General features: G+C 36.7%; 1 protein-coding gene across 2 annotated transcripts; it reads left to right on the top strand.

The window, feature by feature from the left end:
* Positions 1–853: 853 nt before the first annotated feature.
* si:ch73-347e22.8 (uncharacterized) lies at positions 854–16,081 on the top strand. 2 transcript variants are annotated; one of them, XM_067426169.1, is made up of 6 exons: positions 854–955; positions 9,613–9,659; positions 10,317–10,786; positions 12,847–12,901; positions 15,635–15,761; positions 15,897–16,081. In XM_067426169.1, exons 3-6 carry the CDS (start codon positions 10,481–10,483, stop codon positions 15,961–15,963), a joined length of 555 nt encoding a protein of 184 aa, XP_067282270.1. In that variant the 5' UTR covers positions 854–955; positions 9,613–9,659; positions 10,317–10,480; the 3' UTR covers positions 15,964–16,081. The 2 variants fall into 2 exon arrangements, with proteins under 2 accessions (XP_067282270.1, XP_067282269.1); XM_067426168.1 differs by lacking the exon at positions 854–955 and adding an exon at positions 9,362–9,504.
* Positions 16,082–16,540: the final 459 nt, after the last annotated feature.

Genomic DNA, 16,540 nt, shown 5'->3' with positions numbered 1-16,540 from the left:
ACACCAGGGTTAAAGTTCTGTCCCCCTTAATGCAAGAAGAACAATAACAAAAAAACAAACAAAAAGTAACCAAAGCTGATGAAGGACAAGATATAAATACATATTATGCAGAAAAGTACATTATGTACCGTGCTAAGTAAATTATGTATAAATTATGTTTAAAAAAGTATTATGCTTTTTTTTTTTTAAGGCCCGTCTTGAATATAGCCTATTAAGAAGGTCAGAGAATTAAACATAAACAATAACTGAAATCTTTTAGAGAAAGCCGTTTGCATTTATTAATTTAGAAGATGCTTAAGCCTTTTTCCCCTTCTCCAAAATAAGACGATAAATAGAATAGTTTTGCAGATAAGGCACATACCTCCCAATGAAATTAGATGAAAAATCAAAGTAGCTAAAAACATGCTTTTCCAAAACATCACTGGTTATTTTCTGCAGTAAAAATATCCTTCTTTTCCGTTTGCAAATTCGCACTGTTCTTCGGGTGTGATGAAAGACTGCATGGCCTTATATTTAAAGGGAAGGGGAATGAGAGGCGTGCCAAAGTTGGTCGTTCAGCAGAGTTTGAAGCAGAGGTGGCAGGTGGGGGACTCGAGTCACATGCACATGACTTGACTCGAGTTTTTTGGACTTGGGACTTGCTTGACAAATATGAATAAAAGACTTGACTTTATATTTATGACTGGAGAGTTGACTCGGACTTTAGTTAAATGACTCGAAATAACTTTGTCTTTAGTTTAACGCAGTTTTTGAACGCACCACGACCCACGTGACGCAGAGAGAGCGCTACTAACGTACTAAACATGGAAGGCGCTACGCAAAGTTTCCATGGTAATCAGTCACTCACGGATCACGGTCACCACGGCACGCTCTGTACCATCATTTTCATAAGAGGTTACGAATAGATGAGTTCAAAACTGCAAAGAAACTCGCTACGAAAACGTCAAGCAGCACTGTAAGTTGAAATGAGGTATCCGAATTGTGTTGCACAATGATGAATAACTGCACATTTCTCTTGTTGAATAATTAGCCAGTTTTACCTAAGACGCCTAGCTATGAGCATTTCAGCGTATCGTGTGTTGTGTGTGTGTGAGGGAGAGAGAGAGAGAGAGAGAGAGAGAGAGAGAGAGAGAGAGAGAGAGAGAGAGAGAGAGAGAGAGAGAGAGAGAGAGAGAGAGAGAGAGAGAGAGAGAATAAATAACAGAATAACAAGTGGTACAACTAGTATTTCAGTTGACAGATTTTGTTTCTGTATCGTTCGTTTTTATATTTAATGTCGATACAATATAAAGTATTTTCTCTGACTCTTGTTTTTAAGAATTTTTCTCCGTTTTTTCATGCTTGTTGTTGTCATCTTTTGACATTGTACAAGCAAAATTTAGCCGTGGGTCAGTGTTGTATTTGTCCCGCCCCTCCTCCACTGTTATTGTACGTGTGATTGTAGTCACTTTACCATTTCTGTGTGTGTGCTGCGTTGGTGCTGATTTTTTGGCAAATTATGTAACAAAAATAATTGTTTATAGTCTCCAATTGATTTAATTTTTATAAATAAAAAATGCTTTAATCCCCTCAACACTGCACAAATCTAAAACAAATGTTTTTGAGAAAAACAGACTTAAGCATTACGCCTAATGATGAGCCTTCATCAGGATGTGAGCAACAGAATCTAAGTTCTCTTTAAGTTAATTACTCGTATAACAATCACCTGGTCGGCTGTATAGGACAGTATAATACAAAGAGAATGTATCTTGATCATTATATTGGCCTAATTTCAGTCACATTTGCATTTTAGGCTTTGTTGTTGTATTTGGACACCTTTTGAGTAGAAATGTATATTGCAATTTTTGCAAATAAAACTCCCATAGTCGAACTACTGTAGGTTTAACTTATTTTGATATATAAATTCAGTTAAATCATCAAACATTTGTATTACTTGCCAGTGACTTGCTTGACCCAAGCTACGACTTGACTTGAATTGGTTGACATAAAGCAGTGACTTGACTTGACTTGCTTAATTCTCACAAAAATTTACTTGGACTTGCTTGAGACTTAATTGTGTCTTGCACATGTGTGATTTATGCCACCTTCACGTGCTATTGGAATTTTGATAATTCCCACTTCTGAAGTCGTGATTACGAGCTCATTGCATTAAAATTTTGAAATGGGAGGGCGTTCATGTGCAATTTTTACGATAAATTCTGATAGCACATGAAGGCAGTATTACTCCCACCTCTGGTTTGAAGTATAAGGGATAGTTATGTCTTTAATTAAACTTCCCCATGAAAGCAGTGAATCGACAAAATACGAATGGCCAGAGTTCAGCTAAGTTTACTAAAGTTACAGTGAATAGAGTAAATACTGATATGTAGGCTGTGTCATACTTTCCCGATGAATTTTAATTGCTTCTGTGCATGTGCAAAGTGACAGAAATTATGGTTTATAAAAAATAATAATGGAAATGCATGCTACACAAATTCAATGACACAATTGCATTTTTTATTTTCTGATAGCTGATATGGGAAATTTTCTATATATATATATATATTTAACTTTACACGGGTGCTTTATAAGTTTAAACCCTTACAATTTGGCAGGATTCAGCATGTTTCCCATATTTTAAGTGTGAGAAACGGGATGTTTTTAGGGAGGATATGAGGCTGACTTTGTGAAACAGCTTTCAAAACAATTGCACATTTAAGCTGTGCACAGCACATCAATTTATCATGTCAGCTATGAGAAACCTTTTTTTCTGACTATATTGTGAATAGCAATTCATGGGCAAAAATATGTAAATAGGTCATGGTTGATGGAAAACATTACACTTATCTTCAACCCTATTCCAAAACAGCAACCTGTTTACACATTTTTATCTAATTAAAATGGACTGCTCACGTACATGAGAGAAATACTCCCATGACTTCTCAGCTAGTAATGTGTAATTTCATGCTTGAGGAACTGCATTGAGAAAAAACATTAAATATCTTGATGTATCCGACAACTGGCAGTTAAACAAAGAAAGACAAAAATAGCAGGGAGTTTGAGAAATCCTGCAGACTTACCAGCTGTTGAGAAACTTCTACATCAAGTTTGTGAAATCCCATTTGATTATTTGTGAATAAATGCCATGAAAGAAATGCTGAACAGGCTATAGTGTTTTTTATTATAAATTTAAGTTTCAGATATTTGGCCTTATTTGTTATTGTGGAACCTAAACAGTTAAAATCGAAAGAATGATATTTATTAAAAATGCTATTAACAATACATAAGTTACATACACACAGGGGTGTAATCATTTGGCTGTTGTGTACTTCCACCACATCCCAAAGATGCTCTATTGGGTTGAGATCTGGTGACTGTGTGGCCATTTTAGTACTGTGAATTCATTTTCATGTTAAAAAAAACAACAATTTGAAATGATTTGAGCTTTGTGACATGGTGCATTATCCTGCTGGAAGTAGCCATCAGAGGATGGGTACATGGTGGATGGACATGGTCAGAAACAATGCTCAGGTAGGCCGTGGCATTTAACCTATGCCCAATTGGCACTAAGGGGCCTAAAGTGTGCCAAGAAAACATCCCCCACACCATTACACCACTACCACAGTGTTAACAAAGCATGATGGATCCATGTTCTCTTTCTGTTTACACCAAATTCTGATTCTTCCATCTGAATGTCTTAACAGAAATCGAGACTCACCAGACCAGGCAACATTTTCCCAGTCTTCAACTGTCCAATTTTGATGAGCTTGTGCAAATTGTAGCCTCTTTTTCCTATTTGTAGTGGAGATGAGTGGTGTTCGGTGGGGTCTTCTGCTGTTGTAGCCCATCTGCCTCAAGGTTGTGCCTGTTGTGGCTTCACAAATGCTTTGCTGCATACCTTTTGTAATGAGTGATTATTTTAGTCAAAGTTGCTCTTCTATCAGCTTGAATCAGTTGGCCCATTCTCCTCTGACCTCTAGCATCAACAAGGCATTTTCGCTCACAGGACTGCCACACACTGGCTGTTTTTCCCTTTTCACACCATTTTTTTAAACCCTAGAAATGGTTGTGCATGAAATTCCCAGTAACTGAGCAGATTGTGAAATACTAAGACCAGCCTGCTCAAAATTGCTTAAATCACCTTTCTTTCCGATTCTGACATTCAGTTTGGAGTTCTGGAGATTGTCTTGACCAGGGCCACACCCAAAAATGCATTGAAGCAACTGCCATGTGATTGGTTGATTAGATAATTGCATTAATGAGAAATTGAACAGGCGTTCCTAATAATCCTTTAGGTAAGTGTCTGTATATGAAGTACACTGTAAAGGTAGACCTCTAAAGGTACTAACATGCTCTTAAAAAACAAGTTATGTTATATATTATTGGCACATTGTTTATTCTTCATACGCTTACTGAGGTCTCTGTACTCATGTGCACCAACCTATTATTTGACACATGTTTTGTGCTGCTACTAAATAAATAAAAAATGCTCAGGTCGTCATATAGACCCCTTTTGCACCGACGTCACAATTACGTCACAACGTTAGCTGGAGGCAAAGCAAAGGGAAAACTGGAGTCAGAGCTCAAAATGTCATCATCTTGTGTTTTTGGGTGCCATAATCGAAGAGTACAGGCTCCAAATAGAAATTTTACAGCATATCTGCTGCTACTGCAGGTATGTATGCCAGGCGTTGGCTAGGCAGAACTTAAGATATTTAATGTGAATTTTACAAAATGTTTTGCTATCTTAAATAAACCTGTATATAAATATCATACTAATTTCGGCAAATACATTTAATGCCATATATATATATATATATATATATATATATATATATATATATATATATATATATATATCCCCTTAAACCTGCACATCTGTAGTAGAGTACATACATTAGGCTGTTAAAAAGTGATGTGTTCATAAAAAACTGACATGGTTTTTGACAAAATCACACTGAATACCAAGAACAGCTGTGTCACAGTCTTGGACAGAAAGTGACCTTACATATTCAGATAAAATTACGCATTGTTTATTACATTGAATTACAGTCATTGTTTAAAAATAAGCTCACCTTAAAAAAACTTGCTGGCAAGCGTTAGTGAATCGTTCTGCCTCCGCCCACAAAAAAACATCCCAATGATTACTAACTGAAAAAGGGTCTATATGGCATCTTGACCTTTATCAGGCGTCAGGGTCCCAGGTGAAACTGTTGTCAGATGGTATTATGGGGGCCCTGTAACGAGAGAGGGGGGTTAGCAGCCTTTCTTTCAAAGCAGTCCCACCGTTCTTCTCACAGCGTTCATGGACCAAGGTCATGGTGGAGTACTCCTCAGTACAGAAATGGGTCAAAGCAGTTTCCCACTGCAAAAAACCCCCCAAAAAAACCCCGGAAAACAGATATTCTGTGCTGTTTCTTCCTAGTATATATTCCTGAAAGTTTGCTTTGGCAAGCTGTTTTGAACTCAATTTTTGTTTTGGCCTGATTTTGTCAAAATTTTGTCTAGCTAGAAGTCAATCATTCTGTGCTATTAAAGCTGAAAGACTTCGATCTGAACTCCAGCTTGAGGCAGAAGGGCTCGGGCATTATAGTAGAACTAGAGTCAAACGTCCAACAGGGCCCGGACAAGTCGGGGCCCACAGAAGGCGTACCTTGTGGGTTGGGCTTCTTAGAGGTTCCAACCTTATAAGAACCTTCCATATGACTATTTTAACATGGAGGTTACAGAAACATGCATCATTCTAACTCTTTCCAGTACTTAAATGTATTCAAATGTTGTATTATATTGTTGGCCAGTTATTTAGATATTTAAATGTAATTCTTACTTAAGTAATTGTGAAAATCTGTGCAGAACATGCACGATTTTTAAAAATAGAATTTAATTTCTACTTTCCTTCTTGCATGGAACATTGTTAATGTACTTAATGGCTTTTTGCTTTTCATCCTGACTGTAATATATATATATATACAGTCTTGTTCAAAATAATAGCAGTACAATGTGACTAACCAGAATAATCAAGATTTTTCTTATATTTTTTTATTGTTACGTGGCAAACAAGTTACCAGTAGGTTCAGTAGATTCTCAGAAAACAAATGAGACCCAGCATTCATGATATGCACGCTCTTAAGGCTGTGCAATTGGGCAATTAGTTGAATTAGTTGAAAGGGGTGTGTTCAAAAAAATAGCAGTGTGGCATTCAATCACTGAGGTCATCAATTTTGTGAAGAAACAGGTGTGAATCAGGTGGCCCCTATTTAAGGATGAAGCCAACACTTGTTGAACATGCATTTGAAAGCTGAGGAAAATGGGTCGTTCAAGACATTGTTCAGAAGAACAGCGTACTTTGATTAAAAAGTTGATTAGAGAGGGGAAAACCTATAAAGAGGTGCAAAAAATGATAGGCTGTTCAGCTAAAATGATCTCCAATGCCTTAAAATGGAGAGCAAAACCAGAGAGACGTGGAAGAAAACGGAAGACAACCATCAAAATGGATAGAAGAATAACCAGAATGGCAAAGGCTCAGCCAATGATCACCTCCAGGATGATCAAAGACAGTCTGGAGTTACCTGTAAGTACTGTGACAGTTAGAAGACGTCTGTGTGAAGCTAATCTATTTTCAAGAATCCCCCACAAAGTCCCTCTGTTAAAAAAAAGGCATGTGCAGAAGAGGTTACAATTTGCCAAAGAACACATCAACTGGCCTAAAGAGAAATGGAGGAACATTTTGTGGACTGATGAGAGTAAAATTGTTCTTTTTGGGTCCAAGGGCCACAGGCAGTTTGTGAGACGACCCCCAAACTCTGAATTCAAGCCACAGTACACAGTGAAGACAGTGAAGCATGGAGGTGCAAGCATCATGATATGGGCATGTTTCTCCTACTATGGTGTTGGGCCTATTTATCGCATACCAGGGATCATGGATCAGTTTGCATATGTTAAAGTACTTGAAGAGGTCATGTTGCCCTATGCTGAACAGGACATGCCCTTGAAACGGTTGTTTCAACAAGACAATGACCCAAAACACACTAGTAAACGGGCAAAGTCTTGGTTCCAAACCAACAAAATTAATGTTATGGAGTGGCCAGCCCAATCTCCAGACCTTAATCCAATTGAGAACTTGTGGGGTGATATCAAAAATGCTGTTTCTGAAGCAAAACCAAGAAATGTGAATGAATTGTGGAATGTTGTTAAAGAATCATGGAGTGGAATAACAGCTGAGAGGTGCCACAAGTTGGTTGACTCCATGCCACACAGATGTCAAGCAGTTTTAAAAAACTGTGGTCATACAACTAAATATTAGTTTAGTGATTCACAGGATTGCTAAATCCCAGAAAAAAAATGTTTGTACAAAATAGTTTTGAGTTTGTACAGTCAAAGGTAGACACTGCTATTTTTTTGAACACACCCCTTTCAACTAATTGCCCAATTGCACAGCCTTAAGAGCGTGCATATCATGACTGCTGGGTCTTGTTTGTTTTCTGAGAATCTACTGAACCTACTGGTAACTTGTTTGCCACGTAGCAATAAAAAATATACTAAAAACCTTGATTATTCTGGTTAGTCACATTGTACTGCTATTATTTTGAACAAGACTGTATATATATATATATATATATATATATATATATATATATATATATATATATATATATATATATATATATATATATATATATATATATATATATATATATATATATATATATTATAACTGATTATATTATATTCACTTTTTACCTCCCACTTTATTGCAGAACAATTGTGAAAAACTAAATATGGTTTCTTCTGGAAACTACAGTGAACAAAGTGATGCCTTCACAACGGGCATGATAGAGTCCCCTAAGCTGAGTGGTGGATTCACATGCCCTCTAGTGGTGCAATATTGTGCTCATAACTTTTGGGTTAGCTTGCAAGCAACCAGATGAGCGCTTAAAAGGGATAATTCACCCAAAAAAATAAAAAAACATTCTGTCATCATTTACTCACCCTCAGGTATTTCCAAACCTGTATGAATTTCTTGACAACGTAAATTTCATTGTTTATTATTTACAGGAGAGTAACTGTTACCTGAAATTAGAAACAAGAAACAACTTGTTCTAGTTTACTTTTATTATTATTATTGACTTTATATGGATATTAAACAATTAGATATTACATCATCGACACTGCTGAATGATATGAGAGAGAAAGCAATAGAAGTTTTCCAACATTAGTAAAGTTCATTCTCATAGACTGATCACACACCTAAGGTTATCTGCTGGAATGCAGGAAGTTCTTTCAATAGAATCCAGACTATCACGCACACCCTCAGTAGCCTAAACATGTTTTTGTTTTTTTGTTGCACATGATTAAGGGTGTGGCACAGTTCACAGCACAAAGGCTACCTGGTAAGAGATGAACAGGTGAATGCCACAAGCAGTAGCGATAAAGAATGTGATGTGGTTCATGGCTATTATTACAGCAGACAAAAGGTCTGTTTTTGGATTGAATTGCAGCTTGCAAGCATTCATGCACCAGTACTTTATTAATGTCCCTCAGCAGTGGAAACATTGACATCGTATAGGATTGAAAACACAAATATAAATTTTCTCTGTGAACACAACTAAACAGTTTGTTCTGAATTAGGCTAACTTATTTTGTGTCAGTCTAACTAACTTAAAGGAACACCACCATTTTTAGAAATAGGGCTTATTCAACCTCTTTCCTACATTTAGATATGTGGTCAAATGGATTTTTGTTTCAGTACATGCATTGTTCTAGTTTGGCAGGGTCGCAGCTAGCTTAGCTTAGCATAATGAATGGAATCCTATGTTGCCAGCTAGCATGTCCCGAGTAAAAGGGATTGTGCATAGCCTCTGAAGCGCTTTGAAAGCACATTGATTCGGATCTTATTTATTTTTACATGTATTTATTTACATTTTATAGCAGCCCCTGTAGCGTTATTGATCTCTACTGCTCACTACAGAGCTGAATGACTTCCAGCACCACCTCTGTGTAGCTAATGGGTGGAGTTTGATCTTATTAGGGTTTATGAGGTGAGGTGTGGCTAGACCTTCAAGCTCTCCACCCATTACCTCCAAAGACTGGAAGCTCAAACTCCACCCACTGGCTCTGCAGTCTCTCCTCTACATTGTCACACTAAGATAGAAGAACAAACGTTTTCACTATGTACATAAAAGGTAAATATCCTTCTAATGAGTCTCGGGGCTTATTGCAGTTTGAGGAAGGATATTCATACATACAGCTTACATTCATAAATGTAAATTTAATCAACACTGCTGAAACATGTAAAGCAATAAAAAGTAGACAAAGCAATAGAAAATGGAAAGAAAAAAAGAAAAAACATGGCAAACTTACGTATATGGTCAGATGGCCGTCTTTGATTTAGAAAATGGGTCACTTGTCATTGCGTGAATGATAAAACCAGAAATGAATATGCGTTGTATAACTGGTTAGACTAGTCATATGTGAATGACTGAGAAGGAAAAGAACATCACAGTAGTGAAAGATAGGTGTACAGAGGTAATATATTTTTTTTACTCTAGGTATTTTCTACTGTTTTATAGGTTTTTGTGATATTGTGTCCAATGAGTGCAAGTTTTAATATCTGTCAACTCCACTCCCAACCAGTCCTTGTTTGAAGCAACAACACTGTGTGCGCACTGCTCTCGGGAAAGGTGAGTTTCATTGCACTCATATACGACACATTCATATTCTTGTACGTCGCGCCAAAATATTTAATCTGCTGCTAAGTTAATCATTCACATCAGGACAGCATTTCCATGTTTTACATTTAGGTTTTAGTTTGTGTATTTTCATCTTTTGTATGGCTCCAGATGGTAGGAGGTAATGGGTGTCTCCTTTGGCTTGGCTTGCTATAAACTATAATACAGATCTGCCAACATTGTCGCTATATGATAAATAAAATAAGCTGATAACAGCACTGTTTTCTCCAGAACGACTGTACAGCCAAATCTAATTTTGTTGCAGTATTGTCCTGTTTGACACTGTGAATCTGCTTTGACACAATCGTGATTGTAAAAGCCCTATATAAATAAAGTTGATTGATTGATTGATTGAGAACATCCTAAGCTAGCATTAAGTGGTTTGCTGGTCTTATATGGCTTTGTTCTGTTTTCTAGTTTTAGATGGGTTTGTGGCACTTTAAGAGGAACTTAACAAAAACTTTAGCAAGTCTGGCAGAGTTGGCTAAATACGGGAGATACCTCCACATATACGTGCAGTTGGTTCACACTTTACCAATGACTGAGATTTAAATGAGAATTAAAATGTGTCTTTATGTAAATTAATTATTTTTCCTGTTTCTGTTTTAGAGATCAAACAGCTATATTCATCATATACATGCATGTATTAGCCCACTGAAGACTGAAGACTGAGGACTACATTAAAACCGCACTGATATATATATATAGGAAATCAAACCTGATTATCAACCTGAATAATTTGATTTACAAAAATATTTTGGACATACATAGCCATGGAGAGGAAGTCATGCTGGCCCCTGATCCTGTGTATATCAGTAGTTATGGGCATAGGCTTGCTGGGATATATGCATCTTAAAAAGGAATTGGTATACAAACTAACCAGCGAAATGGAGTTTGTAGAGGCAGCGGTGAGAGAAACGTTGCTGGGTATAGAAAATTTCAATTTAGCAGTTCAGCACACAGAGACGGAGTTAGGCAACGCAGATAAGGAGATCAAGACACTTCAGGATGAGAACGGGAAATTAAACTCTGCTTTAGATGGAAAGAAAAAAGAGGTTAAAGCATGCAAGGATTCAGTGGTGAGTAAAATATATTCAGAAGGAAAATTAGCTAAATTGTAAACATTTACAAAATATTATTTACAACACACTGCACTGGCAGGAAGGTGTACAGTCAATGTTAGTTTATATATGCTTCAGTGCTTGTAGTTACATGGATAAATGTATTAACACTATGATACTGTTGAAGGCTATAATATTTGTATGATTTTTTTTAATGCTGGGCAAGGCACTGATACTCATGTAGAACAGGTTTAACAACTAACAACTCACCTGTTGAACTGGGAGTAACCACACAAGTTTATTCAACATCACTGTAGCCAACCATTTAAATGAATGATTTAAAAGGCTAAACAATAGCTGGGTTTTCACAGAAGTTACAACAATTTGTCCCAGGAATTTCCCCCCAGACCTGTTGCTGTCTGTGTTTCCATCACAGTCTAAGGTACCATGCAGTTTAGGCAAATTAGTCCGGTGACACAAACTAATAAAGCCTGTACCTCGTCGTCAGTCCTCTGTCAAAGTTTTTATAGCCTGCATTGTTGTTCGAATAGCAAACGGCTCTCACTGCATGTGTCATAATACACTTTTTAAAAATGTGGTTGAAATTAAATACTGCGAATATTCTAATTAATGACAAGGAAGAACACAAATGAAGATACAATTCAGAAGTTTTTATGCTATGTAAGCAAGAGTTTATTGTTAGTCAGCAGCAGCTCCAGACAAAATATTGACACTCAAAACTGTCCTCTTATTATAGTTAAAACCACAGCAACAGCATGGTTCTGCAAACATAGCAAAACTAATGTTACTCATGTACGGACCAGAAGCAAAACAACCTCAGTATCCATTTTCAGGCCTTCCCTCTTAGGTCTCTCCAGTGCTGGCAAGCTTTTCTAATATTAGCACAGTTCATAAAGCCTTATCACAACCCTTCTTTTTTCCAGTGATATTCCTCTGACCTTTCCTTTTTTTCTGTTTCTCAGTCATCTCTCTTTCTACACTCTTTCCTCAAATCTCCCTCTCTTGCTCACTTTCTCTCCTCCATCATCATAAGTGGACACGCCCCTTACTGCTGATTGGCTACAAGTCAGTTGTGGTGCTGGTCTGATCCACTTTCTCAGAGTGTGTTCACACTAAGCATCTTAAGGTACATTGCTCTCACTGGGGCGTTACCCTAAGGTACAAAACCAAAAAGCTACTAATATGTTCCTTTAAGGTACTACTATGCACTCTTAAAGTACTGATATGTACCTTTTAAGGTATTAATATGTACCATTTAGGGGTTAGTAAGATACAAAGATGTACCTTTTCACTTTTGTACCTTAGGGTACCGCCCCAGTGACGGAACTGTACCTTTTTTTCTGAGAGTGTTTGGTTCGATTAAAAGGAACCCTGGTACGGTTGCTCATTTTAATAAGTGTGAACCCTTCTGGTCTCGGTCCGCTTCAAAATGAACTCTGGTGCGGTTTAAGTTATATATAAATGCAACACAGACCAAAGACATGTAAACGAATCAACAACAGGAAGATGAGACGCTAAAAAGGACGGAATGGTTGCGCATAACAGTTTTTGTCTTGTCATAGTTGCAGTGTTGCCATCACAGTTCCGTACCAGCCGTCAGAAACACAGCCTCCTCACAGCAGAATGTTTGTGTGTGTGACGGAAGGATTCCTGCAGCTGTTTTTTACATGTTTTATAAGCTCTTGACGAGTTCTCAGCTGGTCAAAATACAATCATATGTAGGCTACACACATACGAACACATTTAAGCCACCACACAAAGCATTGTTTTGAATGTTCAAATGTTTTACTTCCAATTTTTTTTTGTGTCCAGACCAAACTGACCAAGCAAACTGAACAACAATTGCGAATTTACCTTCAGAAATCGCTTACTGCTGGACAGAATAGTTCATTCATAAGTTGCAAGCAGTTGTATGTATTCATTTGTTAGGTTGTTTTGTTTTGGTATCTACTTTAGGTAATGCTAAAGCGACTCATAATGCCGAGAGGGAAATTTAGGTAGCAAATGCTATAGTTTAGTCCTTTCTAACCATCTTCTTTGTGTTGTGTGTTTTACAGGCTGGGTTGAATAATGACATTAAAGCCGTGGAGAAAGACAAGGGTGACACTGATGGTATGTTTAAATATGCAAGAACTCCCAAAATTATAGAAACTGATTTTTAAAGGCAGCTAATATTTTTAGGTATACACTGTAAAAAATTATTTAGAATTTTTTTTTCATTGAAATTAAAATTTTGAGTTAATACAATGAACATTTTTTGAGATTCGACAACCTTTATTAAAATATTATAAAAAGATTTTGTAAGCATATTGGGTAATTGTGTGTGTTATATTTCTGATGACGCAGTGAAACATGCCAAATTGTGCTTTTTCATGATTTATCAAATTTTTTATGTGGTTCAGATACAATAATATTTTGAGTTTCTATTTATTAAACAAATTACCTTCATTGTATCAACTCAAATTTTAAATTTTAATAATTTCAAAATGTTCTGGCAACCAGGTTACTTTTTTAAGTTAAACCAACAAAAAAAAAATGACAGTGTAGAGACCAATTTATACTGTGAGAAAATTATTCTGCTTTATATTATAAGGATGACATATTTCTCAAAATAAATTATTATAAAGTATTTTATATTATATTAATTATATATTATGTAATATTACAAATTACTTCAGCACAATCTAATGTGAATTCACAAGTGCACTAGCCTGACAAGCCAGACCCACATCAAGATGTTTGGGTCTGGAAACTCACCATAGACAGTGCTCAATCTGAGGGGCGGGATAAACGGTTGTCTTTCAAACTCCCTCTGCACGCGATAGGTTAGCGCTACACCAACCAGAGCAACGAAGGTGAAACAGAGCTTGTTGATAGATTAAACTTTCGCCGTATCCAGTCGGCTAAACTCCAAACACATCTCCCCTTTTTAAGAATGACTTCAGTGCCGTTCTTTGTTCTTTTCTCAGAGAAAAGCTTAACTCCAAGTCTTCCGGAGGCGCGGGCAGAGCTGATTCGAAAGACCGCCGCCGTTCGCTAGTTTCTGTGTTTACTAGAAGCACGCAAACGCAACTCGACCGTCGTCATTATGGCCCCGCCCGCCGACTCTATACACGATGTGATTGGCCCGTCCAGAGTGAGGGGAATTCAGCTCAGATAGGTATTGAGAGTTCCTAGACGACACTTGCGGGCAGAATAAATTTGCTGCCGCTAGGGTGCATCTAGATTTCTAGGCTACAAGTGCACTTGAACTAAGTTACATGCGCGAGTCAGAATGCGTGACTCATGTTGTGCATGCAACATCTTCCTGGATCAACGCAATGAAACACACTGCAAATAAACCCAAATAATTAACAATCACAATGTTTTATTACAATAGTGTTCTCATTAATGTTGTGTAATATAACAGTCCCAATCATAGTCATTATTACTTGTGCATTGCTGTTGAAACTTAAGCTGATCACCGCCACGCTTTGACTACCGCTCGCCTCTAACGCTAATTATTAACCAAATGAATCCCTTTGAGATAAATCAGCTATAGATAGGCCTGCACAAAATAAACACAATATTACAACTTACATTTGCAAAAAACAAAAGGCTGCGAATGCACATGGAAACTTGCAGTCATGATGAGGTGTAACTCCAGCTGTTAAATGGTCCCTAGTAGAACTCGGGCACACTCGCTTAATTTTTCCTCCCGTTTCGCGGTTGAGCCGCACGCACGCGCATGACCCTGCTTAATCGATGATCGATAAGTCTTATCGATCAAATGTCTTATCGACAATTAATCGATCATCGATTAATTGTTTACATCCCTAATATATATATATATATATATATATATATATATATATATATATATATATATATATATATATATATATTAAACTAATTAAAATATTAACCTTAGAAAACTAATAATTTAATACAATAATATTGTTCAATGTTCAACGAGTAGTTCACCAAAAAAAAATATTTTATTCATTATTTACTCTCCCTCATGTCATTCCAAACCTGTAAAACCTTTATTCATCTTCGGAGCACAAATTAAGATTTTTTGGATGAATGAGAGCTCTCAGGCCCCTCCAAAAAGGTAACACTTAATTAACACTTTCAAAGTCCAGATAGGCAGATAGGTGTTAAAATAGTCCATGTGACTCAAGTGGTTCAACCTTAATTTTATGAAGAGGCGAGAATACTTTTTGTGTGCAAAAACAAACAGATAACTTAATTCCACAATTTCATTCTAGCCTGTGCCAGTCTCCTACGTAGTTTCCGTAAATAGTGCAGTGCTCTGGAGATCTACAACAGCCGCTGCTGTGAGCACCACACGTGCAGGATACAACGTAAACAGCGTAAGAGATGGGCACAGGCCAGAACTAAAATTGTTGCATAAAGTGATTACTTTTGCACCCCAAAATATTCTTGTCACTTCATTAAATTAAGGCTGAACCATTTGGAGTCAACCAGTGTCTTTACATTTTCAGACCTCGATTAAACATGGAGGGGCTTGAAAGCTCTCGGATTTCATCAGAAATATCTTCATTTGTGTTCTGAAGATGAACAAAGGTCTTACGGGTTTGGAATGACATGAGGGTGATGAATTAGACAGAATTGTCATTTTTGGGTGAACTATCCCTTTAAACATGTTATTTCCTTAAATTTGTATGATTTTACTGACCTCCTAGCACCCCCTTGTGGTCTTCCAGAAGTCTCGTGAATATGTGAAATCCCTAGCAGATTAAATTTGTATTAGCAAAGAGTTCACCTTAATTCCCATAAAGCCAATAAATAAGAAAAACAACAGGTGATTCTTTGCTAATTCTCTCTCCTGCTCTATTTCAGGTCGTTTTGCTGGTGAAAAGACAAAGTGGGTTGAAGAAATTAATGTCCTTAAACGGCAGTTCCAGGAGCACAGTCCAGTCTGTGCCCATGTGAAGATTCGTCCAGAAGAGAAGGATCCTACAATATAGTGAGTTTTTAAAGAAATTCTTCTTTTTGATTACAGATATGGAATGGAATAATAGATCCATGATCCACCAAGATATGTGAATTAATCTTGAGCTCAGTTTGAATTTGTCTTAATATCTGTCTTTTTTTATTACAGTGATCTTTGCCCTCAAATTCAAAACAAAACAACTGCAGCTGTGACTGTTTCTCAAGGAAAAGTTTAATTTTGCATCTTCTGGCCAACCTTTAATTTTTTTAAATAAATTAATTATTGTCCTATCATAGCCTGGTTGTTATTATTTTTGAACTGTAAACTGGTTTGATTTAAAGCATCAGCTAAATGAATATGCAGAAGTATGAACACTCCGCAGTCCGCAGAAAGAACTGAAGACGTTATTGTGGATCTTAAAAACATTGTTGCAGTATCTTCATCATTGCTTTGGGATATAGATTTGTACTCATGTTAGTACCATGAAAGTTTTTATACAGTCATATATTTATACAGCATGTTGCTATGATATTTTAAAAATGATACTAGGCTACTAAAATAACAATGAAATAAAATTTGTTCTTAAGATTTTTTCTCTACTCAGAATCCTATTTGGTTGTGTTGTGAACGTTTGCAGTGCTTTTTCTGTATTTGGTTGTGTTGTGAACTTTTATATGTGTTTTAAAATTGATGAAGATGTTTTCTTAATTTTTGCTGGAGTTTTTTTCCATTTACATGTGTTTTCTTCAGTTTCAGCACAATGAGCTCTCTTTTGGCCACCGTAATTAACACCCCTCACACAGTCCTGTAGC

The sequence above is a fragment of the Pseudorasbora parva genome, chromosome 19 (assembly GCF_024679245.1).
Source record: "Pseudorasbora parva isolate DD20220531a chromosome 19, ASM2467924v1, whole genome shotgun sequence".
Lineage (NCBI taxonomy): Eukaryota > Metazoa > Chordata > Actinopteri > Cypriniformes > Gobionidae > Pseudorasbora > Pseudorasbora parva.
The sequence above is the reverse complement of the archived record's forward strand: the minus strand, read 5'-3'. Positions and strand labels throughout refer to the sequence as shown.

Excerpts from the sequence above, each read along its gene's own strand:
- si:ch73-347e22.8 (XM_067426169.1), top strand. The coding sequence starts at position 10,481 with ATGGAGAGGAAGTCATGCTGGCCCCTGATCCTGTGTATATCAGTAGTT. Across the intron at positions 10,787-12,846 it reads AAGCATGCAAGGATTCAGTG|GCTGGGTTGAATAATGACAT; the intron begins GTGAGTAAAATA and ends TGTGTTTTACAG. Across the intron at positions 15,762-15,896 it reads GAGAAGGATCCTACAATATA|TGATCTTTGCCCTCAAATTC; the intron begins GTGAGTTTTTAA and ends TTTTTATTACAG.